This window comes from Brachyhypopomus gauderio, chromosome 13 (genome assembly GCF_052324685.1).
Source record: "Brachyhypopomus gauderio isolate BG-103 chromosome 13, BGAUD_0.2, whole genome shotgun sequence".
NCBI lineage: Eukaryota > Metazoa > Chordata > Actinopteri > Gymnotiformes > Hypopomidae > Brachyhypopomus > Brachyhypopomus gauderio.
The window spans coordinates 20546322-20574321 of record NC_135223.1 but is presented as its reverse complement, the minus strand read 5'-3'; the positions used below and the strand labels follow the sequence as shown (position 1 = coordinate 20574321).

The following is a 28000-nucleotide window of genomic DNA, read 5'->3' as shown; positions in this document are numbered from 1 at the left end:
TTCCTCTGACGTACCCCGCCGAACTTCCGGCTCGCGGGAGCGAACGTCGAGGCGGTTCCTGTAGGAGAGCGAAGCGGCGGCGAGGCGACGATGGGCTCGGGCTTCAGTCCCGAACGGACACGGTTGGCCGTCGAGCAACGCTTACAGTTCGGCAGCGTCTTCGTAAAATGATTCTCGCCGCCCGTTTCATTTTCGTCGCCGAAGTAAAGTAATGTCATTAACCGGTTAGAAGCGGTTAGCCTGAGGTATTTAGCTCCGTTTTAGCACCCGGCTAGCTCGTGCTATGAGCTCGGCGCGCGCGACCCCGCTCTCCTCCGCTCGGTATGTTTACGGCTAATGTTCAGATGACACGGGCCTGCACGATGTGTACTTGTTTATTTTTTACAATTGCTGTTGTGTCTGAATACAGTAACGTTAGAAATTACTGTCATTTTGAGCAGTGGGAATCTAGCAAAACAACGTTTGGTTTAGCCTGGCCAGAGCCGTGGCTAGCGGGGATCCTCGCTCCCTCCGTCCAACAAGGTCGCGGTTGTGTGACTGGTTGTAGGAGCGCTCCTGGGTGTCGGGGCTGTCTGAACATGCATTTATTTATTTATTTCTCTTCTCAACATCTTTTACAGACATTGATCTCAACATGGCCATTGCTCAGTTTCGCCTGTTCAAGTTGTGCACTTGTATAGCGTCTGTCCTTTCGTTCCTTAAAAGGTTAATATGCAGGTGAGTTTTTTTGTGTGCTTTGTGATTGTAAACATTGATGTATTGTGCAATTCAGGTATTGTGAAAATACAAGTTTATATGTCAGAGAAAACCCTTTGGAAACCAATGATTGGTTACAGAGCCAAAATAATACAACATATCGCTGTCCTGTTACGGACCTGAGCCAAACGATGAGGAGGAGCTTTAGTTGTTGTGTGTAATGGTCTGTGTTTAACCTGTTGGGTTATGTTCCACCCAAAGTAGTATCCACCTGGCATGTGTCCTCGCCCCAAGTACAGACACCTTGACTAAGCAAACGGTGAAAAGCTGCCTTTTATCAGGCAGTTGGTTGTTAAAATGTATCATTAATAATTGCGTTAATGACAAATGAGAGAATGCCAGAACAACTGTGCACTCATACTTGGTCTAAACAATAAAATGCTAAATTATTCATCCTTTAAGTAGCTATTGTCCTTGATTATGCATCCTTTAATACTTTTGTTCTCTCCTTGATGACAGAACTGGAAGATCGCGCAAGTTAAGCGGTGATCAGATCACTCTGCCCACTACTGTCGATTTTTCCTCTGTTCCTAAGCAGGTTAGTGCATATCCTAGTCATTATTGCTCAATCATTGAAATTACTTCATCATACAGTCAGATAAAAAAGTCAGTGTAAAAGAAATAAACAAATAAGTACCTTTTTAATTAAATTTTGGATTATATGATATACATGCAATTCTTGTGTACTTTTCCCATAGCCAGAGATCGAAGAGTGGAGTTCATGGGATGAAGACGCCCCCACAAGTATAAAGATTGAGGGTGGTAATGGAACTGTTCCACCTCACCAGAACCAGTCCGAGGAGGAGGAACCGGACTACTTCAAGGACATGGCTCCTACCATCAGGAAAACACAAAAAGTTTGTTCATACTTATAATGTGAAAATATGTTCATTCCTCTGTCCAATAAATTGTAATTCCGTAAGTAATTTAACCCCACTGTGTAATCCTGTCCTCTCACCAGATTATCTTGAAGAAAAGGGAACCTGTGAGTTTTCCTGTCCCTGATGCTACTACAGGCTTCTCCAGCAGGCTGGCTGCCACTCAGGATATGTCCTTCATCCAACCTTCAGTGAGTCCTGTGCTTAAAGCTTGGGCTCAAATGTGACGTCCATACAAATGGAAATATATTCCTAACCAATAAGTTGTTTTTTCATTGTCATATAAATCTGTGCAATAAACACATTGTAACGGATGGGATGAATTAGATAGATTGTAAGAAAGGGTTTGATCTGTTTAACAGTGTATCTGTTAGTGCAGAAAGACAGGAACTGTATAGCTTATATGCACAATTAAATATATTGTCATAATAGTATTGAACATTATTGCACATTTTCTTCATATCATGCAGGCTTAATGGAAAAAAATATTTACAAGAAGCAAGTCTATTTATAATTAAGTTGTGGTTTATGTATCTGTTAATCATTTTCATGCTTGTTGCCACTAATACTGTAGATGTGTCTTAAAACAAAACTGATAATCAGATTAGAGTATTTGTTCTCTGTAATTTGCTTAATGGTGTTCGTGTCAAAGGTGTAGGTTCTCTGTTTACAAAGGCGCACATGGACATTTACTCATTAACTGACCTGAAAAGTCAAATCCAAAAGAATCAGTAACACTTAACACTGGTGATTTATATATTCATATAGTGCTGATATTTAAAAAAAGATAATACTGAATGTGCGAAAAAGAAAATAAACTTGTTAAAACGAATACTTTTAAATGTTCTAAGTACACCATGTCTAATTCTACGCTAATCTAGAAAAGGAATGAAGCTTGTTCACTCGCAACTTTTTAGAGTGACTATATTCACCCGTAGAAGAATTCCTGTAATCCATACGCACAGCTCATGTAACATCAGGATACTCAGCATCGTTTTGTTTGACATTCACGCTATAACACTGCTTGTTTAAAGTAGCCTACATGTCTTGTGTTGTCCTGCAGGCAGAGCTGGGGGACATGGACACCTGGCAGGAGGACGCTAATGCGTGGGAGAACGAGGCTGAGGCAGCGTGGGAGGCAGAGGAAGTGCTAAGGTACCCCTCCCCCACACCTGTACCCTGAGCCCTTCAGATGCCTGTCTCACCTAGTGCTGCTGTTTGTTGGGGGGAACTGGTGGGAATTTTGAGTCAGGCCCACTAATTGTGTTTACCAGATATGTATTGGTGTGTTGTTTATCTTCTGTCATCTTTCTGTCTGGTTTTTGAGTATGACAAGATATTTGATGGAAAACGCTTTATAGTACATACTGTAAATATGGGACTTTAAGTATTTAACTTCCTGTGTCCACTAGATGCCAGTATAGAATCACTGAAGTTTGGAACGAACATTTCCACTATGATTATTTAACCAAGCCACAGAAATGTGGCTTGTGCAGCATATTTACAAGCAATATTCATTATTATAAATATTCTAATAGTTTGTTATAATCTAGCACAATACATATTTTGTAGTAGTGTTTCAATATACTTAAAATTAAATTTAAAATTTAATTAAAATTTTGATTACTTTGTCAGGTCCATTGCGGTATTAGGATTTGCCTGTATTTTCTCCCTTTGTCCCTGACCATTATATCTGCTGTTGATCTATCTTTAATTTGCAGTATGAGAGCTCAACTTTTGTCGTTGTAAACTTCAAAGTAAAACATAAGAAGGACATTGTGTTGTGACACACTTTGTGTAGGATCTTTTCTTATAATTGGTATAATTATAATATAAGTATATATATAATTTTGTGAATGTGCTGATTACAGACAGCAGAAGATGGCAGAGAGGGAGAAGCGTGCCATGGAACAGCAGAGGAAGAAACTAGAGAAGGAGGCACAGCGGATGATGAAGAAGGAGCAGAAGATGGCAGTCAAGCTTTCGTAACGTTTGATCACGAGCACTGGACACTCAGAAGCCCAGCGGCCCTCTGACCATCCTTCCACCCTTTTTACTCCCACGTCCACACGGTGGTTTTCTGTCTCTTTTTTGCCATCGGTTTTTGAAGTCCTTTGACTTTTCATGAGAATTCTACTGGTTTTCTGTATCTTTTACTTCTATTGTATAAATACAATAGCAAAATACCTTTTGTGCATTGAGGAACAGTCAGGAATATACGTAAAACACCTGCAGAAGAGCGTGGTGGTTTATACTGTATAGGTATTTATAAACCATGAAAGACTTTGAGGAAATTTTTTTGCCTACATGAAGCCTACTTTTTGTTTTCTACTTTTTTTTGTACCATCTTATAAATACTGGAGTTCATTTAGGTGAACACTTGTTCTTGATTTGGGAAGATGTAATGGTAATAATTGATTTATACAGTCCCTTCATCTGCTTTCAACAATAATGAATGGTGGTAAGATTTTTATTCCTTTGTCTTAACGATGCAAGCAAAGTCATGATTGAGTTGGTGCAGAAAGAGCTACAGAAACTTGTGTATGTTCAGAAGGGGGGGGGGGGGCTTTGCCTTCTTCACAATGAGGTCAACTAGAACGAAAAATGTAAAATGTGACATCTGGGTAAAAAAAGAAAAAGAGGACATGGACTCCTTTAATAAGCAGTGCATTAAATCCATGGTTGTGAGTCTGGTCTGCTGTGGTGAGTGGAGGCTGTGTGTTGTGGGATGGATTGGCCCCAGATTCAGAGCCAATTTTTTGATGAGATGTGGGTGTTAAGCTCTTTGTTGTCATGGAAACATCGCAGTTTTTGAATATCTGGAACATTAACCAAAGCAGCTCTTTCCCTTTTTAAACAGTGTCTGCCCATTTATAATAATAATAATAATAACAACAACAACAACAGGTAAATAATGTTCATCACGTATTCCAAATGTAGCATTTTTAGGGTTTAGGCAGCAATCAAGCACTTAAAAGCCCTGTGGTTTGACTGGAGTTATGTCCACAGTCCTGGTTATTCAGGGCTGTGATTTGCTATGTCGGGTTGCTATGTGGTGTGTATTAAAATGCCATTGGATGAAGTTTCTTAACATTTATGTTACTTTTACAAAATTATCAATATAACTGAGCTTATGATGACATTGATCACAGAATCATGCGCATGTTTTAATGGTGAGGAACCGTTAATTCACTCAAGACATTGGATACATACAATTAAGTCCTGTCTTTGATTTTCTTTACTTTTTCTCCTCTAAGTTTGCCCCACTTGTTTTTTTTTTTTTTTTTTTTAACAAAATGATACAAAAATACTTGCTAGTGACATGCTAGAGAGAGTTCTCACCTGTGGTTTTGCATTTACAAGATCAAGCAGAGGCTGGTTTTGGCATGGGTCAGGGCGATGAATGGTGCATGATTGTGGCTTGAACACATTTCCCCTCCAACCCCCCTCTCCCCCCAACACACATTTGTCCTTGTACCTGTAATAAATATTTGGAAAGCCATCCTTTGGTTTGGTCCTGGCTTAAACGTCTATTCCTCACTGTTTCTGTCAGTCTTTCACCCCGTTTATTTCCCACACTGTTATTTCCTCTGCATTTTTCTGACTCTAGCGATGCTGACTAATGCAGTTGGGTGTCCTTAGTTGGTCTAGTTCTCAAACATGCTGTCTTTGTGAATCAGTGCTACAGAGAGCAGAATTTATATGTTATGACTCATCTGGTAATTTCACATCAAAGATTTATCTAAATATCATAAATATATTTAATTCAACTTCAATGTTGAGAAGATCAGAAGAGAAATACCCTGCCAAATTACTGAATGTTTGCTTTTTCAAAGTTTATAGAAGGTCATATGTTTTGGATGGTGGAATATTCCAGCCCTGAGAATGACATCATCATCCCGTCTGTTTTACAGCTCGCCAAAGCTGTTGCAGCCTGACCTGTTTCTGCTTCTGTACCGAAGGGAGACGACAATATTTCACCACTCATTATGTGCTTTTAGGTGTATTATGTAAGTATTTTGGTCCTAAGGAAAAGGTCTACAGCATTACTGGAAGATTCTGGAAGATTTTTGTTTTCTATTCGAAGCATAACACGGTCCTGTCAAGTTGGTCAAACATTTTTTTGTGTTACGTGTTTTGCATTTTTATCTCTAAAATCTGTTGCGAATTTGTTTATGGTCACCAGTAGTTAAGATGTACAGGTATACATAATGATATAAGAGTCTTCAAAGGTTCAGGAAGGTCACAACTGGTATTTTAGTGCTATTACCAAAATGGAATATATAGGAAACAAACGCAAATCAGTCACCCTTTATGGACATTTTTACACATTTGATCACTATCAATTAAAGCATTTTCATACCAATGTTCCAGTATTATTGGTTGCCAAAATCACAATTAGATATGTAATGGCAAACAGGAATGCTCCATACCTGTACACAGTGTTTGATGGTAGGGTCCCACTGAGCACTTGTGCATCTTACTGTATGAAAAACAGTTTGTTTTCTCTCTGAACGTGTAGGAGTTCAATTAAAAAGCAGCTCAGCTTTACCCAGATTTGAGCTTACATTCAACTTTAGAGGTTTTTAACCGTTAAAGGCTTTGGTGCAAAATACACACCAGCTGTGGTGAGAAAAAGAAAACAAATATATTTTTGTGCAAGTCTTATGTGCTCATACTGGTACTGCTAAATTCAAACATTATTTTAAATACTTGTTCATGTATTTTTCAGGTTTAAAAAAAAAATCAGTGGTGTACTGCTTCTATGGAGGCACTTTTCTATGTAATCAGATATCCAAACATTATGCCATGTGTACATATTTTCCAATACAGCAAATATATGGAATAAAAGCGAAATTATCTTTATCCTTTAAAAATGTTTCCTTTACCTCATTTTTGTGTTTGTTTTGATGGCCGTATTGTTGAGTGGAAGGTACACACGGCCATAATCCCCCCCCCCCCCCCCCCCCAAAAAAAAAAAACTGCTCCAAAACACTTGCTACATTAGTTTTGGTCCTGTATAAGAGCCGTTGATTGTACACGTACAAGGTCATGTCTCCATACCCTGTTAAATTCATGTGGTCATGTGATAAATGAGCATAAATCAAGCAGTTCCATTGTCACTTCAAAGCCTTTTTAATTATTTTTCAGCCATATTTCACAAATGAAAGAGCAAACTATGGATCATAGACACTTATACTTGAGTCAAGTTAATCTTAGAACACATGTCTGCTAAACAAATAATTACTTGAAGCAACAACAAGGTATCTAGGCCTTTTACTTTAGCAGCCATTCCTACCACAAAAAAAAAATCCAAACATAAATTGGGTTACTATGCTTTAATAATAAATATGACATCCGATACAAACAAATATTGCATGTAGCTCGGGCACATGAGTGTTTTTGTACTGTAGCAATGACCATCTTTAGAGAGTAGGTAAGTTCACACAGAGAAACACGTAAAGTGCTAAACTCAAGGGAAGAATCCATCTTCACTGAGCACAAATACTGACCAAGCTTTGGCGTCGAGTCCTTCAGAAATACAAACTTTGTAATTGCAAAAACTAGAGAAGGACATTACGGTAGCAACAAGACCACCTACCCAGATGATCAAGTCATAGAGAGCAGTACAACAAACGTAAAAACTAACAGGAAAACAAACATAAATCCCTTCAAGTTTACAATTTTTGCCCAACTTTTGGCAACTATACACAGTGCAAAGCAGGTGTGGGAACTAAAATAAATAATAAAAAAAAAAATATAAACAAATGAACAAAACCAAAAACTACTTTAAATATGCAAGTGCTTGTTAACTGTGGACACATGTGAAAGCCCGTTACATGTGAGGCCCGTGTGCAACACGACGAAGAGAGTGCAATCCCATAATACAACACCCACGAATCAACGCTGCGATGTTGTAGACTGGTGCCCCACCAACCACACCATGCTGAGAGTACAGCCAGGCCAGAGTGGGAAGAACAGGTGCTGCCACGGCAACCAAATCAATCAAGAAATTGTTACTCCAGTGGTTATTCAACACCACGGCCACATCACTGCTTGAGCCGTCTTTCGCGTCGAGGTCTAGCTCCTCTGTGAACGCCGGATCCATTTCAGCCATCAAGCAACTCTGATTTGAACCACCTGGGTCTTCAGAAACCACCATCATGGCTGGAGGCAGAATTTGGTCGATCCCCTCTTCCAGACTGGGTACCAGAAGTTGTGGCAAATCTTCATTTTTGATTGCTTCTACATCTTGGGGCATGTTAGCTTCTTGTGCTTTGGAGAACCTTTGGAGGATTTTCTTAGATGGGGTAGACATCATGTTGGAGAGTCCAGTGTTCTGGAACTTCAGCAGCTGCAAGAGCAGGGCCTGGAGGTCAAGGCTAGAGAAGACCTCCTCAGTCTGCACTGCCTTCTCCTCAGGATGCTCTTCAGCAGACGCCTCACTCGAGGTTTGACCTTCCGTACTCTTCTCCGTGACCTCTGAGGGATCCTGTGCCATGGTAGATGATCCTGGCTGCTCCATGTGCTTGATACTGCAGTCTTGTAGAGATTCCAGAGCTGTGGACATCAGGACCTGGTCTAGTTTGTCCGTTTGGTTGGTCAGCTCATTATTAACTGGGAGCCCACTGTCAGCCATCTCCTCCTCCACCTGATCATCCTCCTGCAGCTCGTCCTCCATCTTCTCTGCATGGGGCCTTTCGGGAGAGTGACCGATGAAGTCCAGAGTGGGCTCATCGTGCAGGCTGGCACCACTTTGGGCCAGCTCCATACTATGCAGCAAGGACTCCAATTTCCTATTCTGGATGTTTATATCAATAAAATACTTCTGGATGCCCTTGTCCTTCTCCATCAGACTGTTCTTCATGGTCTCCACTACTTGCCGGAGCTGTTTTATCTCTTTACGTGCCTCTTTGAGAGCCAACTGTGCTTCTACACGATGGCACTCTTCCTCGATCCAGTCCTCACGCATCCGTCCCAGCTGGGAATTCAGCTCCTGGATTTCAGACTCTCTGGTAGACGGGAGACATTTACATCATGCCTATTATTGGTATTTGTACTTATGGCTGAAAATTGTGTGCAAGAAATATCTGAAAAAGGCATACCGGGCGTGCACCGTTTGCTCAGAATCCCTAAGCTTGGTCTTCAAGTGCCGGATGGTGACTTCTTTTTGCTGTAGGGGGGTTAAGTATTGCTCTGGGTTGGGGGGATTGATGCCATGATTGTCCCCGCATGAATGGTACCGCCGAGAAGTAGTCCTTCTGTAACAAAATCAAGTCAAATGTGTCATTTTTGCAGTGCCGTGTTGATGATGCAGAGGTGAAAGCAAATTGGTTACAGATATTTTTGGTAATGACAACTGGGGAAGGTGGGAAAAAGAACAAACGTTTCCAGTGTGCATCTTGCGGGGTGAGGTTACATCAATTTCGGCCTTTGTTCGCAAAGGACATTTGAGTGGGTACAGCAGGAGAAAAGAGGGCTGAATGAGCATTTAAATGTAGAGCAGGGCCGTGTTAGTTGGCAGCTGTGCTGAGACTGGGGCACGACATTACTGGCAATTTGCTGATGGTACTTTAAAATTGGTTTTGCATCCTTGGCAATCATAGTATTGTAGAAAGCATCAACAAGGATGCTGTAGTATCGAACACCACAACAGGACTCTGGACCGGATCAAACCAGTGCAAACAAAAATCCCTCAGGTGCTCAAAGACTCACATGCTCACAGATTATACAAGAAGGCGAAAGTGGAAATGACTTGAGCTACATCTTGGCACGATATTTAAAATTCATCCTTGAATTTAACCTAACATCACCACCAAAATAATGCATTCAAAAGTACATGTACATGAAATTTCATGAAAAGTACATGAAATTCACATTCCCAGCCCTCTCCAACAAAATGGCTTTGAATGACCCTGTACACTCTCACATTCAGCAGTCACGTAGGCACAATCAAGGCAGATTTTTAAAATCCCTTCAAAGCTCAGCACAGCCCAACAATGACTGATGTAGTCCAGTTCTTCATGTGGAACTGGACAAACAATGATAGTGTATTGGCACAGAGCCTGATCCACACTCACTGAAGATGACTGTACAGCTGTTCTCATGTCCCTACTACAGGCAGCCTGTATGGCCCTACTGCATACCTGCTTGTGGGGCTAGAGTAGCTGCAGACGGTTGAAGATAAGGGGGTTTGGGGGGGTGTCCTGCAGGAGGAATATATGGGGCTTCCTGGAGGCTTAAACACAGGTTGGCTCTTGATGTGGGGCACACGACTACAGAGCAGAGAACATAAGACAATTCATCCATGTTAATGCCTCTTACATCACAGAATGTCTTCAGTGACATGATCTGATGTCATGAGGGTGCAAAGGCTTAATTTTCATTTAACTAACAAGGTCATCAGTGTTTTGCATGTACATAAATCATTAACTCAGAAGGCTGAGAGCAGGGAAGCAGAGGAGAGCAAGAATTAAAGAAAAGGCTTTTACTAAAACATTACCAAAACTATATGATACACACCACACGGGCAGGTATGAGATGGTTCAGCCCACTACAAGTGTCTCACCTATGGGATGAGCAGCTCTTCTTCCCCGTGGAGCTGTTAGCCAGAATCTCACGGGCCTTGAAGCTTCCAGTGCTACTGGATGAGCTGAAGTCTGCCTCACTTGCTACAAGAGATCAAAGCAGGCACATAACCCTTCTGAAGCTATAGGATCTCTTCTTCTGTTGTCATAGGACAATTTAATTCTATTTTGATCAAATACAGCAATCTAAAGAGTCAAAAATATCATGACTAAGAATGATGATAAATATATATTATGCAAATGATTTTCATGTGTTATTTGAGTTACTTCAGGTATTTACATACATACCTGAGAAGTAACTCTTTCCTTTTGACAAAACCATAATAACATACACACTTTAACCTTGTGAGAAAATAACCAAACAAGTGCTAAAACAAACAGTTCCTTAGTGTAGCGTGCAAGTTCAACTGTTGGTCGACTCATTCAGCCAATCAGACAAGTTAACTGCTCCTAATTACACTGATTGGCCATCTAATTTCCATCTGACACACCAATCACCACACTCTCTGAGGAGGGCTAATTAAGTAAGCAACACCTGCCTCTCCATGGCTTGATGCACCTACATATTTTGTCTTCATACAAAAGAATGATTTCACATTAATACTTTATGTACTATGATAACATTGCTAATAAAGCATGATGGATTAATGAATATAATAACTTTACTAGAATTTTATATATTTTCAGTGTTTATATTCATAAATGAATCATACCTATAATGATGGTTTCATAGACTTTACAGTTTATGTCTGTTGTATCATACAGTTTATCATACTGCAGTAGCTTATCAAGGTAGTTTTACATATTTATCTCAATTATAGCTACAAAAAAAAGAAAAACCTTCACCAAGCCTGCCACATTTGTGTTGTTATATAAAGGTTCTGTGATAAAATCTGCAGTATCTGAACTATTATTCTCTCACCTCTGTGAAGTATAGAGTGGTGATGCTGCTCTCTCTTACGCTTCTGTGTGGGGGTATTCCCTTCAGTCGTCATTTGAACTCTGACCCTCTTGACCTTGACCTTCCGGTCCCCTGCCGGCGGCGACCCCAGAGGGCTGTTCTCCGATCCAGAGGCAGTCTTGACTGGGGATGCACACTGACTGCTTGGACATCCAGTGTCATCTAGAAACCCAAAGAGGCTCCAGTCAACAATGCCTGCAGCTACTGTGGCAAAGCTTAGAGAATAATGCTCTTCCTGACACGTCCTTCTCCATCTGTTTTTATGATCAATTTGATCAATGATGCTCTTAAAAGCTCAGGAGATTATTTTGCAATGATTATACATATCTGCTGTAATGTTAGTCCCTGTAGCTACTTAAGATTTAAATTGTTCTCAAGAATATAGCAACAACTGCACACTGTGTTTATGCCCGACACCTGATGAGAAGCTGTTAGTACTGATGGTTCTCTTCGAGTGCTCTGCGCTGACGTCACAGCGTTTACTCTCCTCCTCAGAAGCAGAGGAACCCTCGGGGCGAGAAGGTTGGAGAACGAGGCGGGGGATGCGGCTGCGCCCGCTGATCTTGTCCCAGGGCTTCTTCACCTGTGATGGATGCTAACACCAGTTCATCTTATGGTTTCAAAGCTGAGGCTTCCGATCGCCCCGTTCAAAAGCTGCACACATGTAACGGTAACTGCAGCTCACACTGGACAAACTGTATGTTCGTCATAGTGTATAAAATAGGAAAGTACCTGGTATTCCTGGAATGGTCCCATAATTGAGTTAGAAAGCTCTGCAGGTATCAGTAGATCTGCCCGAGAGGAAAGAATAGTTTCAATACAGCAGAATGTGTTACAGTCTCCTTAACCAAAGGCACCATGGCACTAAATCTGATCTGCTAATGTTGCTGTACAGGCATCATACATTTCATAGGAATTCAACACAGCTGGCTACATTTCAGGTCTGGATGATATTTTTTCTTTTATCCCATTAGGAGCCAAAACCTCAGAGATTGTGATTCCATGGTTTGTATAATTGTTATGTAAGCATGTATATTAGAGCTTCAAATCATATACTCATATGACTCTTGTGTCATATGTTCTTGCTTTCAGCAACTGGCCTGTGAATTTACTGAGATGATCTTTTAGACATGAGTGAATATTTTCTCAGTGTGGTTATGAATAACTTTCTTAGTGATAAATATTCTTGTTTATGCCTCTCCATTAAGGGTGTTGGAGTGATTTCTGCCCTTTAATTGACACAGTTCTGTTTAGTACCCCCCCCCCCCCCCCCATAATAAGTGATGAGGTAGGGCAACACAGAACAAAAGCTCAGAGTTAATTTCTCCACACCAAATCTCTGTATATTGAGTCCTGTGATCTCTAGATTATCCTCCTCACCTCTTTTACTAGTATTCAACAGGGTTGAAGTCATGGAGCTGGTATGGTCATGGCAAAAATTTGATTCTGTGACTATAGAAACATTTTTGCCTGGAGATTGGAGATAATTTTGACCATTGTCCTGTTAGAACATCCAACCACAACCCAGTTTTACATTCTTAGCTGAGGCAGCCAGACTCTAATGGACCTTATAGGAAGCCAAGATGTCACGTGTCATCACCAGGGCTCAGACCACTAGAGGCAAAACAGCACGATAGCATCAAAGATCCAGTCCAGTGTGGACCAGTACAGAAGGGATTTGTTTTGTTTTGTTTTGCATAACAGTAATCCCTCTTTTTAAACAAAACCCATCTTAGGTTTTTGTGAATGTGATTCTGATAATAATTTGTCTTGACTATGAAAATTCTCTAATTGATAGAACAGCATGATACCTACAATAATTTTAGTATGATCACAGGAATTATACAAGACCCCTTCTATCAATTTTGCTATGTCATTTCAAGCAGGCAAACCAATGTCTTTAATAATTAGCCTCATTATCTTCATAATTCATGGTTCTCAGCAACATTCCAATGGTGAGAAATACTGGTTATATAAAGCAAGTGAGTGTTCTTGCTTGCTTCACTGAGAATGATGCAATCAACCCCACATAGCAATTCCCTCCTATACCTCTCAAAATCAAATGCAAAGGAGAATCTCACCTTGGTTTATATTTTGTATATAGAAAAAAGGTGATGCATTCAGTGAATTTCTCTTTCACCCCCCAAAACACAAGCTCTTTAGAAATCTTTAGAATCCAACATTTTCTTATACAGTTGGTTGGAGTCCAGAGCTCATTGCTCGTAACACACATTTATTTTGGGAGAAATAAATAGACTGTTCTATAAGATATGATCACACTGTCGAATAAAAACAGAACACCTGAAGTCTATCACAAGTGCTATTTTGAGAGTTTATGCTACACAGGTGAGGTGTCATGGGTGAGAAGTCAAACTCAAAGCCAAACAGATGACTTATTATGACTTGCTTCAGTGTGCCATAGTTACACTCAGTCTTATCTTACCTGTGTTTATTTGATTATTTGTCATTATTTGATTCTGTTTTGATTGCCGTTTTTAACAGTGTGAACACTGCTCAAGAGTTAACCGACGTATGGCTCCCTCCATAACACATACAAAGACTTCTGTGCACATAAACACTTGTTTATTTCAAGGAGTTAGTCGTTCAATTTTTCCCATAGAAAACAGCAATACTTTTTCAAACCGAACAATGAAAGAACTAAGAAACAGGACTACTAATTTTTTTTTAGAATATAAAAAAAATTATGAACTTTTCATCCAAATGATTGAACGCAACAGTCTCGTGGATTATTAGGTAATATTGCCCTAAGCACACGAGAACGTCGAGTACCTTTACAAACCTTCAGTCTTCGTCTTTTCAGTGTACATAGACACAGACGTACCTTTCAATTACGAGAGAGTTCAGGACACATATCAATGCAACATGAAAAAGCCTTTGTTGATAGAAATGTTTGGGAAATTCAGTCTTCGAATAAGAATGCGGACACTGTCCCACTGGTATATATGCTACACGCGACCATTGGTGCTGAATCTTTCAAGCTGCCCCACCTAAAACTGTTTACCATCAGAAAATACACCTAATATTGTGAATAACTCAGGAAATATGAACATTACGATATTTGATTGCCATTGTTTTTGTTTTTATCCTGTGACGTTGTCTTTTGTATTTTGTTACTATTGTGTTGCCTCGGGATTCAAGACATAAATCCCTAAGTTTCGAAGAGAAAAGCACTGAATTGAATTCGCACTCTTCAGGTTCAAACAACACTAAGTGGTGTGACGCAGTAAGTAAAAGACACTTGCCTTATGAGAAGCGTGTCTCTTCTAGCGAGAGTTGAAAGAGATGATGCGAAGATGATGTTTAGAACAGCATGTGCCCCAGCGTTCTCCCTGTCTTCTAGTCTGACCGTGTTGTCTCTTACGTCTTTCTACGACACGGTCACTTTTGCTATTGCTGGTCAAATCACAGGACATGAACAGAACGAACCTCACAGCTACGCTATGACTAATATTGCAAATGTGTTATGTAACACAGCAAGCGTTAACTCCTACTTTACCAGTAGGGTCCAGATTTCAGAAACCCTCCAGCTACATATTGAGTGTATGCGCAGTCTACGCAGTGATTCGTGAACGTGTGTGTACAGCGATGAGAACAGGTTGGAGCTGACCGCGGCTCTCCATGGTGCTGAATCGAGGTAGATTAAGCGGCGGACGGAGTCAGTGCCTAAGCTTTTTTTCAGGCTTGTGCTAGGCTGCCAGTGGCCTGAGTTAGTTGGCTGTCAAGCAAATTGCCAAAGCGCACTATTATTGATCTGGGTGCTTTGCTGTACACGCCCACATGTGCTGATTTCTAACGTATTAATGATTAAACATTTTAAGCTAAATGTAAGGTGAGTAGTGTATTAAATAAGACTATTAAACTGCGTAATAGACAGAAACCTGGGACTGCTAACCTTTAAAGTCCTTGTAACGGATACCCTTTATATTGAAAGAAAAGTGAACAGTACCCTCTGCTGGTAGAAAACCAGAAGTGAAAATGACGAAACTTGTGGGGGTGTTAGGAGTAGAAATAGGAATGACAGACAGAGGGAGACATAGCCCACGAGACTCGGTTGTGGGTTAGACCACAAAATAATACATCATGTTGTTTAGGATTCTGTCCTTCACACATCAGTGGTCTTACTTTCCGAAATGCCCACAAACTTCTTCCTGTACATTTCTGCGTCTTCAGTGGTGTTAAAAGAAGGACTATTTATCATCACATCAATTACAAGCATGGGTACTTCCATTTAAATGGAATAGCGGAATTAGGCTAATATTTTAAGTGTATAGAATAAAAAGGCGCGAAAGTTTTTTTTTTTTACTTGTTAAGACCATATTCATGTTCATTTATGAACATTCGTGTTCATTCGTGAACTATGAACAAACACGTTCAAGCAAACACTGAAGACTCTCTTTGAATGTCCTCTTAAGAATGATCGCTCTTTTCCAGATATTATAGATTTAGTCGTGTCAAGGAACAACAGATAGGGGGCAGTGCAACTCCGAAAAAACATTGTACACTGTAAACCGCTGTAGGTGGTGTTCAGGATTCAGTTGTACATAATATTCGTTTTATATATATGTGTGTATTACACAAGTTTAATAAAACGTTCATCATTTAATAATAGAAATACAACCATATCCGCTCGACGTCACGTACCACTACAGTTTTACACCACATTATACAATTGCCTATATGGTAGCTATTAAATAAACAAACAAAACAAACAAAATGGAGAATCCATACAACATACAAAAATATAGATTTTTCTACGTTTCTTTCAATCAGGCTAGCATAACTTTATGTCCGTTTTCACTGTCTAATGCCATACACACAATAACTGCTTCATGCTTTTGAATATGGATGAGCGTTACGACTCTGTATCAAGGATTAAGGTTTGCAGTATCCAGTGCTATAGACCTGCGCATACGTTTGTTGACCTGTTAACCCTTGTTAACATGTTACCTTACGTTTAAGCTCGGCGCAATGTTGCGTTTTCTGGCGCAGGACTGATGGCTACTCTTCCTTCACACGTCGAGTGTGTCTTTTTTTCTGTTCAAGTTGCGAGATAGGAAAAAGTAGGGAGAAGTTCAATAAGCCCAGGAGCGCCCGACGAGTGGGCGTGTCACGGGTGTTTCTGCGTGTTCCGCACTTGCGTGTATAGAGCGCGAGCGCACTTTCCTGGTGGGACATAGTTCTCACACGCGCCTCGTTCGCCTTCCAGTTGAGCTATCCAACACCGGCTTCACTGTGGAGAGGACTACACTTTTCGGACATTACCACCATGGATGCCGTGCGAGCGGTAGCGTTTTACACACTATTCTTTTCCCTCTGGGATTTACCATGTTGCCAGTCAGCTGCAATTATATCCTCCTCCGGGGCGAAGAGGAACAAGGGGACCAAAAACCTACATGATGGACAAAGGTCACCCAAATTTCTTAAAGAGGTTTTTGCATCATCCCCAAGTCTAAACCGTCAGGATGATTTTAAGAACTCGGTTGTACCGCACGATTACATGATCTCCATATACAGGACTTACTCTGCTGCTGAAAAACTGGGTTTAAATGCAAGTTTTTTCCGATCATCAAAGTCTGCGAATACCATAACAAGCTTTGTTGACAGGGGAAAAGGTTTGTTTGATTATTTTCTGAATTTACAGTCAGCCATAGAGCACATGTTGATTATATTGCAGTGCAGTTGAGTACATTTTCCCACAGGTTCTAGGTATTCTCAAGATTCTGCGCATCATTTTGCTTACATTCGGATTTCTTTCTGAACATAGCAGTACACGTGACGAAAATATTTACACCCGTGTGGTCTTTTTACGATTTTTCAGTGTTAAGTTATGAATACAAATTTTATACTTTTTAAAACTAGTAAAAACGTATATTAGTAAAAAGAATTTAAAAAATCACAAATCAGTGAAACTCGCATTGGACTTTTTGCAGAGACAGGAAAGCTATTAATCCTGTAACGCAGTATGCATATAATATTAAACATTTTCTCTATGCGTAGACAGCAATTAATTCTTAACTGTAGCTCCACCTTACATTTCAGAATAATACATTTTATAATGGCTTTACATTGACCCCAAGGTAATGTATCAATAAAACACTAATTGGGGCATTTTTTTTCTAAATGAAGGCAATAAATCATTGATCCAGCATCCTCGTGTGCGAGTAGTCAAAGCTGGTCACGTTATCGTTCATAATGTATAGCTTTCGTTATATTTAAGAGTCATTACCAAAGTTTTTTTTCAGGATACTTAAATGAATTTGAACTTCTAACCATACAGACGCAGTGTAGACATTTCAGGTATTCAGTAAGATTTCATTTATGTCAGTCAGCGATTTTAAAGAAAAGTATGACGCTTAAATTTAAGTCTAATGAAGAAACAACCGGTATCAGCATCCCTATTAGTTATTCAGATCTAACCCCTTTTATGTGGTTAAGAGTAACTATATAACTTTGTTTATGAGCAACTAAAGATTTGTTGAAGTTGTTGCATAATTTAGAGACACGAAACTACATCTTTTCTCTATAAATAAATGCTCATTATATAAACTCATTGGAGAGAACCGCGAGCTGATTTAATGAAAAAACTTTACTTTTCTGATTTTGATTTGATGTGTCATTGCCTTTGACCCTTTGCTGGACCCTCTGAGGGTTGCTTAGCATCAAACCGCTGATTGGAGTATTTGAACTGGGTGATCTAATTGAGTGTTCATGTCATAACATATCAAACACTGTCTGTCCCTCATAATGAACTAGTTCAGCCTATGGCATTTCACCAAAAAGGGGAGAATTTGAAGGTTTCTTTCCCAGAGAAATGGTCGTTTTTCCGTCTACCTGCGGGGCTGCTTTTACGCAATTGGAAAAAAATCTCGTTTTTTTGACATTTAGATTTTGCCATTAACCATTGCGACTATCTAATATTAATTTTCAGATACTAACTTAGACATCTTTCACATCAACACTTTACCAATTGTGGCAAGCTGTCTATTTAAAGAATTTAGAGGAAGAAATGACACGCGGGAATACCGTGGGTCAAATTTAATGTAGTTATGTAGAAGAGTTTATTAAAAAAATTCTACGAACAGAGTAAGTAATATAAAAGTCACAGGTACACTGATAAACATGCTAATGTTTCTTGGCTATATGCTGTACGCCTCATCCATTGTTGAATACTATCAGAATCATTTCCACACAAACGACTTTTAATTATGATAAGCTACTAATCTTTTTGTCTAACAGGAAAGAATTTCCTCAGTGTAGATAAGACATTTCCCAAAATTTTACGTCGTTATGGTCGCAAGATCAGACAAGAACAAACGGAATGTATGAAAATTACTTTTGGCACCTGAAGTAACTCATTAAAACGCAGATGGTGCACGCTGGCCTCAGTAGCCACAATGCGAAAAGTCTCTTTCTCCCTCTCTCTCTCCCTTTCTCTCTCCCTCTCTCTCTCCTTGTCTTCCTCTCTCTCTTCAAATCCAAAGTATATCCGAACACATCTGCACACTGATTTAAATGAGACAGTAAAATACTCGTGCCTGATAGATGTGTGGATTACTTTCGGTAGCAGTGTTATCCTTTTTATCTGTCTGTTCCTCTTCTGGACGACTAGGCCCGTACACATTTGATTGCGATAACTTATAGTGAGTATAGTCAGTATAATCAGGCAAAGCATTTTTCAACCAAAAATGTTATCGTTGGCAGGAAGAATGAAATATAGGCATGGAAGCATTTTAGTCGGGCGAAGGGCTTCGGAACTGTTAATTATTTGTTGACCTTGTATTCGATTTAAGTCTTAAACGTTAATGCAGACCATACGTGCACAGCAACAGTGATAAACATAAGATATATGATTGATGGTCGTTCAGTATATATATATATATATATATATATATATATATATATATATATATATATATATATATATATATATATATATATATATATATATATATATATATATGTGTGTGTGTGTGTGTGTGTGTGTGTGTGTGTGTGTGAAATGTATTATTTCATAGCCTTTATAATGCACTGGTACCAAATAGGCCTACTGCTTATGCGGATGTCTCCTCCTTATGTTTGTCCTGTATCCTTCGTAATATTACTGAAGTTATCTAAATCCGTTTAATGCATATTCAGATAGATTTGTTTGGTGTTTAGATCCAGAATGGTCTAACTTATTTTGGATATTATTCTGGTAATGTACTATCAAGCTTGTCGGCGAAAGAATGCATAAATTGTGCTTTGTGTAGCAGTGTGTACATAAGGGCATTTCTCTTATGTCATGTGCAGAATCTCCATCAACTGATCATGCAACCACATTGTTTGTGCCATCAAAGGACAAAAACATTTTCAAGCCTTGTATTATTATTATTTTATTTTTTCCCGTTAATCGCCTCTTAAACAGAAGCAAAAAGTTTATGTTTCCGAATGAATCTTTATCGAGTTTTGCTTATGCACAAACAATACTGAATAGAAAACTAGAGACTCTCTTTGGTTGACGAACATTATCAGTTACGAGGTGTTTTATATTTAAGCAGGGCGATCATAAAATAGTTATTAGTGTATGTTTTTCCAAATAATCACCTGACAGTCCTCTCTGTTCCCAATAGTTTCAACGCACCATGACACGGTTACAGCGTTACATGTAAACGGATGTAATAATTAAAAAACATGTATTATTATTATTATTATTATTATTATTATTATTATTATTATTATTATTATTATTATTAGTTTGGTTTGTGATTTTATGGCATTTGTACTGCTTATTGCTTGACTTGGCCCTCAACAAAAACAAAGAATAAGGCCAGCAATCCAGCCTGTTTGTCAAAGTTTAGCCCCTCTCTCCAAACCCTGTACACACTAAGTAGATCTGACTGCTGCTCTTTCTTTTTTATCTTCCAGACGATCTCCTGCACGCCCCCTTACGAAGACAGAAATATCTGTTTGATGTTTCAACTCTCTCAGACAAAGAGGAGCTAGTCGGAGCAGAATTAAGGATATTCCGAAAAGTACCGGAGGGTTTCCTTCCGTCTCCGACAGGTCTCTATAACATTCAGCTGTTCCCTTGTCGATCAAGCAGGCCCCTGGATTCCAGGTCCCTTGATTTTCAGGATTCTCAAAAATCAGGATGGGAGGTTTTGGACGTTGGGGAGATGTTTGAAAACAGACCAAATTCAGGTCAGGAGAGCCAGCTCTGTCTCGAGCTCAAGGTAGTCTTTGGTCAGACTGACACGGAGATCGAGTTAAAACAGCTGGGGTTTGACAGACACGGTCGATCACAGCAAGAAAAGGCAATATTAGTGGTTTACACACGCTCCCGGAAGAGGGAGAATTTGTTCAACGAGATGAAAGAAAAGATCAAGTCTCGGGGCTCCCGTGGATCCAGAGAAGACGCTGGGCTTCAGTTTAAAGCAAGACGCAGACGGAGAACGGCGCTGAATAACCGTCACGGGAAAAGACACGGCAAAAAGTCCAGGTCCAGGTGCAGCAAAAAAGCCTTGCATGTCAATTTCAAGGAGCTTGGCTGGGACGACTGGATCATCGCGCCTCTGGATTATGAAGCCTATCACTGCGAGGGCGTGTGCGATTTCCCATTAAGATCGCATCTGGAGCCAACGAACCACGCCATCATTCAAACTCTTATGAATTCTATGGACCCGAACAGTACACCACCCAGCTGTTGCGTCCCTACAAAACTGAGCCCAATTAGTATACTTTACATCGACGCCGGTAATAATGTCGTTTACAAACAATATGAAGACATGGTAGTAGAACAATGTGGCTGTAGGTAGCGCTGTGTTTAGTGCAGGTATTTAGTAACTTTAAGGGAGCTGAAGAAGATCTCGAATCTGTGTCCAAAATGAAGTCAGTTAAATCTGCAAAACGAACAGACGTGTTTAAGACACATAGCGGTGTTAGTTCACAAACAAAAATAATTGTTAATACTTTTGTACGATAACCATGCTCATGTTGTCTTTATAAGCTCAAAACTATCAGCAGACAGGGGCCGACCATATTTATACAAGTAGCCCCCGTTTTCAGTGTATCGGTTTTAAAACGTCCCGTTGTAATAGGCTAATGTTATCTTTATTATAGCTTGGTCTATACCTAAAAAAATTATACATTAACCCCATATCCAAACGCGCAAAAGAGCTTAAATTGGGATTTTCTTGTCTCTAAAGCTAGAAAGGTAACAAAAGCCAGGTTTTGTGCGTAACCGTCTGGACAGGATTCAGTGAGGATTTTGTTACACCATTATCTCTGTAGACTCTAAAGAATGGGGTGATGGGCACCTGTTCAAACGCAGGCCAGTAAACGGACGACTCTAACTCACTGGATGCGCCTCCCCGCTATGGGACAGCGTAGTCCTCTGGAAGTGCGTCTTTTTGACCAGTTGCTTTATCATGGGCAGCAATAATAATCAAGACATTTTTTTCTGCAATGGTGAATGTAATTTACCAAACACAAAATGAAAAGCAATACCGAGTCTGTACTAAATTCCCTATGTGTCTGTGAGAACCTAAGTCCCAACTCCATAGAGAGAGGAAGCCAAGAAACAGAGAGACAGACAGAGAGAGAGAGAGAGAGAGAGAGAGAGAAGGAAAGAGAGAGCAAGGAGGTGAAGGAGAAGGACAGACTGAGAGTTTGTTAAAAAGGACAATGTACCAGCGACTGATTATGGAAAATGCACTCGGGTGGATTTTATTTAAAGTGCCTGGACATTTGACTTATGAGTCACAGTGCCTGCTAAAAAGGTCCGCAGAAACGTAAATTGGACCGTGAAGAGGAGTAGATGAACAAAAAGACTTCAATGAGATGGAAAAAAGAAAAATACATCATCGCTCAGATCTTCACAAAATGCACTTCGCAGCAACTGACTGTCCAAGTTCATGTAGTCAGGAGGCTTTCCTATCGACTGTTGAGGAAAAAAGACTCGTAAGCGAGATTATATTTAAATGCACATTAGCTTCGAATGCACTGTTGTTCATTATTTGAGCTGTAAATATTTGTATAGTTAAAACTCTAAACGTGCAAGGGATTGAGAAATGAGCAGCAACATTTCTTTGTAAATGTACTTTTTAAATGCACTCAAATCGGTATAATTTCTATTCTATAATTATTTTATTATTTGTGATGTACAGAGGTTCAATATAATCGTGTGTTTCTTACATTGAGAAAATTAATTTAAAATGTATTCAGTACTTGCTGAGGGTGGAAATACCAATATCAGTGTCTACCTCATTATTGCATAGAATCTAAGGTTTGAGGTGCATTTTGAGTTTTTTCCCAGTTCTATATACAATATATCAATGGATAATAATCCACACTATTACTGTACTAATAAAATGAACAAAAGCATTACTTGTGTGTTGCTCCTGGCTCACAAACTCCAGTGATAAACGAAATCAAAATATACATGTTTTCTGACAATATCATTGCACACCTGACAAATGTAAAGTGCTCTTATTGTTGTTTGGATCAGCTAGTGAACTGATGATTAGATAATTTCTTATGATTAAAAACTTTAATTTAATTACATTCATTTGTACTTCAAATTTTCAAAGCTCAGAATGTTTTTAAACTGATTTTAATGTGAACCACATATTCTAGTCTTTCATTTCCCAATACATGTATGCTCAAGTAATCAGCTCAGGCTGGTTCTGGTTCTGCACGTTTTCTCCATGCTCTTGGGTGAATGTGCACCTAGTGCTCTGACCTCCCAGCATTTAAACACATGGCCATACAAGAGAAGCACAGAGCTTGTCTGCACAAGAGTCAGTGTGTATGACCAACAGACAGCCTCCCAATGAATTAGCCATCCCTGGGTCAAGTTTGCTTAACACTGTAATGTTTCCAAATCTTTAGATCAAAAGGTTTAAAAACAGGGATTGCTTCCATATAGGTGATTGGCCTTGGCCTGGAAACAATTAGGAAATTGCTTTGAAATGGTATATGCTGTCCAGACTCTGGTACAGTATCATGTCACTCTGCACATGTTTACTTAGAGAAGGGGGAAAAAATGCTTAACATGTATTTTAACTGTCCCAGCACATGACAGCTACAGTGGTAATTTCCTTCAGGTTAAGGGTGGTGATGGCATCAGAAGTGTCAAATGGGATTTAGCCTAAATGCTGTCTCATCACCAATTACAAACCTGTTCATTTCAAAATTGACTAAACAGACAGCAGGTTAGGGCTCAGTATACAAGTTCTATAACCCAGACTTCAGCCAATTTCTAAGGGGAAAGATAGTGTCATTCCCACATTTTCTCTGAAGACACATCATAGATTTGTTGCCTTTTATGTGGATTGTAGACAGGGTATGAAGCATTGTAAAAAAACATTCATTCAGAGATGCGTCTGCCAATAAAAGCTGTGTTTACAAAAAAAAGGACAAAAACACCATGGTTGCGACAGACCATTCCGTGGTCTGTAGCTTTGATTTGATTAAGACACACTGAAAAGTGTCTGGACTTGAAGAGTGTCCCGAGACAGGAATGCAGAAGATCCCAAGTGTGTTTAGAAGAATGGACTGTAGAGTTTACCATTCCCAATTCCTCAGTGCATTCCAGGGTTCTGTGCATTTATGAGACGATGGCACTTCCCCCGTCTTTGGGGAGCAATCTTCCTTTGGCTGGGAATATATCTTGAGACATCACTGTTTATTTAAATGCTGTGTCTTGAAAAGTTACAACCAGATGCCTGGCAGAGAGGAACAGATCATTTTTAGTGCATGTGCAGAGAATGGTTGTTCTAAATGTCTTTGACACGTCCCATCTGCATACTGAGTTATCAGACTGGATGGCTGTCTGAGTCCTGTGGAACTGATGCTTCGGCTCTATCTGATGGTGTTAACATTCAGTCAGGCTCAGAGTTCAGAGACTGGGAAGTTTTTACTAAATTTCAGTACACACACACACACACACACACACACACACACACACACACACACACACACACACACACACACACACACACACACACACACACACACACACACACACATTTTGTCTTCTATAAATGTTCTGTTTCACTAGCAGTAGTGAGATCCTCATCCGAATATTCTGTTTAGATGCATTATGGTCGGGTCCAGGTCTTCAGTTCAAACCTGTCATTAACAGAGCAGTTTTGTCCAGTCAAAATACATTGTCAAAATACATTGTATTATGTGGATGAAAGAATGGGTTTTTGGGACAAATGTAAAAATCAGTGTCATTTGGACAAATCACTGTAATTTAATGAAAATATAATTATAATGAAAACAAAAAAAAAATCTTTGTTCCTTGAATAAAATGTGAAATGTACAAATGAACAGGACAATTAATTTGACATTAGATATTTACTATCTAACAATTTCCTTATTTATCATTGTACCCTACACATTCAGAAAAGCCCACGACAGGAACATGTGTATGTATTGTATGTTTGGATTGGTGTTTTCATGTGTACATATGTGTGTTGAGACAGAAGGATGGCAGCACACACAGATGGGAGGACGGGTGTGTGTGTGTGTGTGTGTGTGTGTGTGTGTGTGGAGCGGTGGCAGATGCCTGGACTGACCTCCCAGTGCAGCTCTGTATTGAGCTGCTGCAAAGCCCACAAAGCAAGAGGCGGACCTGGACCGTCCGCACACCTGCCCGCACTAGTACAACCAAAGGTCAGACGTTTCTAAATCTGATCACGTCCTCTCAGTGAAACCACCACTGACTCTCTGTATCACCCACTGTGTTCCTGGGCTCATCTTCCTGCTGACTTGCAGACCCACTGGACATTGTACACTGCTGCATTCAAAGCACAGGCCAGGAGACTTGGCATCTGCTCATTAGAGCAACGCACAAGATGGTGCTGTGCAGGGCTATCAAAAGCCCGGGAGCTTCCTCTAATGGGGCATCTGCTGGCCTTCTCCTGTCTCCAGTAAAGCCAGCAGGAGCCCCCTGGCCCCTGGCCCGGCCCAGCCAAGGCACTGGGGGCTACATGTGGGGCTTTAGCTTACCTGTTAATCATATTACTCCATGAGCTCCGGAGGCCCGTCTGAAAGCAGAGTCAGTCCTTTTACCTTGTTAATGCAATCCCCACCCTTCAGATTTAATTGAGCCTTAATGGAAAAATTCTTCGTTTCTTGCTCACGCTTGAGAAGATGAAAGTCCGTGTTAGGGGTTGTTGTGATAAACACTCGCGGGCCGGTGCGAGTGCTAAGTGCTGGGGCTTGGCCTCGCGCATGGCTGACGGGATGCTTTGTTTATCTGTACATCTCCTTGAAGAATTGTCGAAGTTGCTCTCAGGCAGGCATGTTCAACTGTGTAGTAAGAGACAATGGCTTGATGACCGTCGCTGTTGTTAAATGCATGTCTTGTCTGAGGGGTTAGTTACAGTGTGTGCTAAGAGCAGGGTAAATTTGCACAGTGGCTTGGACAATGGCGCTGTTTAGCAACAGGGCAGGGCCGTGACCTCTCTGCCACTCTCCATCTGGTCTCACAGATGAACGCGTGCTTGTAGCGCATGGTTCTCGGCCCTCGGCATCCTCTCCACTGGGAAAGAGGGGCTTTTAGAGGGAGAGATGTACACTTCCAAGCCTGCTTGATTTCAAAAACCAGCTTGTGCCAGAGGGAACAATAGTGCATTTGGGGTTGTCGGGTAAAATGAGCCACTGAGAAAAACAAACACTGGGAGAACAGACCCTCCAAGAGGGCAGAGTTGGGGCGGGCCGGGGGGCCTGATCGCAGGTGTTGATTGGTGGCTTGCCTTGACAGACACCTACAGGGCTCTGTAAAGTCCCAGCTTTCACTTAAAAATGGGCACCTGGGGTGTCTCAAAAGGTCACAGCGCCGTAGTCTCGCCCCATCCATTAGCCATGAAGCACTGCAGCGTACCTGCCCGGGCTTTCGGCTGAGCGCGATACAGTTGACCTCAATTACATCTGATTAGGAGGCGTGCAGCATGCGCAGCCTGGGCCAGATCAGACATCCGCAGCAGATCAGACATCAATTATGCACTCCCAGATCAGATGAGGCCTGCTGTCATCGGCTCCGGGGGCGCGGAGGGGTCGTGTTTGAGATGAGGTCGCGCTGGCTGCTGGAGCAGTCGTGTCGGGTCTTCAGATGTGGCACGCAGTGGCTTCTGTCTGTCTTTGCAGCTTTACAGCTCTGCAGTCATGTGACGGTGGGTAGCAGCGCTTCTCATACTGAGAGACGTACAAAAGAGGGTCATGTGTGCGACGGCTCAGGCCCCGCCCACCTCACCGTAATTACCCCATTATGCCTTAGTGGCGGATGGAGCTGTTGCAGATGTTTTATGACGATGGCTGGGGGGAGCTTTTCATTTTGTTTCCCTGATGAGGGACAGATTGATGGTGTTGCTCAGTGATTCCATTCAAGAGTGCAGTTCCCCACACATACACAGCCCTCCCCCCACCACAGTGAAACAAACACACACACACACACACACACACACACACACACACACACACACACACACACACACACACACACACACACACACATACACACACACAAACAACAAGCAGATGAGTTTAAGCGGATGTATTTTTGGAAGTCATCTTGCATGCGTTTGTACCTCTGTGTCTGCCATCTTTATATACACACGCTTTTAAAATCAAGTTTTCTAAAAGCAATTTGTGTCAGATTGGGAATAGTACCAAAAACTGTTGCTGTTGACATGACGGCAGCTGTAGAGGGTGGTGCTCTACACCACACACATCCGTAGATCTGTTCACTATTGTTTCACCACAGACAGAGGTGAATCCTTCACCACAGACAGAGAAATCCTTCACCACAGACAGAGAAAGTTCTTGATGCTGATAAAACATTAGGCAGGTTCAGAAAGAAGCGGAATGTCGATTACCCAAAAACCTCTTGCTGTGCCCTTCTATGAGTGAGGACAAAAGGTTGTTCTTGCCTTGGGGACTGGTCTGTCAGTGTGTTGGAGCAGTTGTGTACAGGTCAGTATTAGACTGTAGATTATTCCTACTTTGCATGTTAAGTGCAGACTTAAGTGGACTGTCTTTCTAAGCATGGTATGCTTGAGAACAGTCGCGTGGTCAATACCAGATAACGGTTGTGTCCCAAAGCTAATGATCGAGAGTTGTCAGCTACAAGTCATTTAACCAGCTAAGCTTGAGGAGGCACAGTTAACATTAATCATTTACTAGAGTGACACAATAGGACCTGGTGATCCTGGCTAGCTGTGGGCAGCCTGAGCTTTGTGAAGGGAACATGTGCACCTTGTGCTACAGATAAAAACACGACTGACAGTCCTGATGCCCCCCCCCCCCCCCCCCCTAAAAGGGCTCCTCAGTTCTCAGTTCTTATTAATGTCAGATGTTTTTCGTACAGTGTTATCTCTTCCTCTGAGTCTTTCACTTAATCCGTCAAGGTGAGCGAGATGAATTTTTCCTTTGTTCTGCAAGTGTATGTGTAATTGTATCACATGACCGTGTGTGTTTGGGCAGATGTAGGTCTGCCTGAGCTTCACTTGTGTCTTGTTTTCTTGTCTCTCACATCACTTAAGCATGAGCACCGAGCTCCTCTGGTCCGATATGTCTGTTTGCAGAAGTCTGACCTCCTTCTGAACTGTGGTTAAGTGAAAGGTACTTTCAGCTGTGGAATCGAATGGCTGTAACCATATGCCTTTCAAATGATACAAAGGTGGCAAGCAAGGTGTGTCTGTTGTGAGTGTGTGTGTGTGTGTGTGTGTGTGGTACTTGGGCAGTTAGGACTGCACATTCTATGGTGACTTCTCTTTGTGGTGGTCAGGTGTGTGTGTGGGGGGGTGGTG

At 40.9% G+C, this 28000-nt stretch overlaps 3 protein-coding genes across 5 annotated transcripts; 2 read left to right on the top strand and 1 right to left on the bottom strand.

Moving 5' to 3' along the window:
• The first annotated feature begins 15 nt into the window (after positions 1–15).
• Positions 16–5136, top strand: ebag9 (estrogen receptor binding site associated antigen 9). Its single transcript, XM_076971641.1, has 7 exons — positions 16–321; positions 621–717; positions 1216–1294; positions 1455–1613; positions 1718–1825; positions 2698–2789; positions 3506–5136. The coding sequence occupies exons 2-7, from the start codon at positions 635–637 to the stop codon at positions 3621–3623; spliced, it is 639 nt and encodes a 212-aa protein (XP_076827756.1). The 5' UTR covers positions 16–321; positions 621–634; the 3' UTR covers positions 3624–5136.
• Positions 5137–6746: 1610 nt separating this feature from the next.
• On the bottom strand, positions 6747–14744 carry sybu (syntabulin (syntaxin-interacting)). 3 transcript variants are annotated; one of them, XM_076971638.1, is made up of 8 exons: positions 14447–14744; positions 11916–11974; positions 11601–11778; positions 11145–11345; positions 10204–10306; positions 9782–9910; positions 8741–8896; positions 6747–8647 (listed from the first exon to the last, which is right to left on the bottom strand). In XM_076971638.1, exons 2-8 carry the CDS (start codon positions 11937–11939, stop codon positions 7471–7473), a joined length of 1968 nt encoding a protein of 655 aa, XP_076827753.1. In that variant the 5' UTR covers positions 11940–11974; positions 14447–14744; the 3' UTR covers positions 6747–7470. The 3 variants fall into 3 exon arrangements, with proteins under 3 accessions (XP_076827753.1, XP_076827754.1, XP_076827755.1); XM_076971639.1 differs by having other exon boundaries at positions 11601–11766; positions 14447–14743; XM_076971640.1 differs by lacking the exons at positions 11145–11345; positions 11601–11778; positions 11916–11974; positions 14447–14744 and adding an exon at positions 10511–10863.
• A 1620-nt stretch (positions 14745–16364) lies between these two features.
• gdf6a (growth differentiation factor 6a) lies at positions 16365–22526 on the top strand. The gene is made up of 2 exons (XM_076970510.1): positions 16365–16816; positions 20109–22526. The coding sequence occupies exons 1-2, from the start codon at positions 16471–16473 to the stop codon at positions 20996–20998; spliced, it is 1236 nt and encodes a 411-aa protein (XP_076826625.1). The 5' UTR covers positions 16365–16470; the 3' UTR covers positions 20999–22526.
• The last annotated feature ends 5474 nt before the right edge of the window (positions 22527–28000 follow it).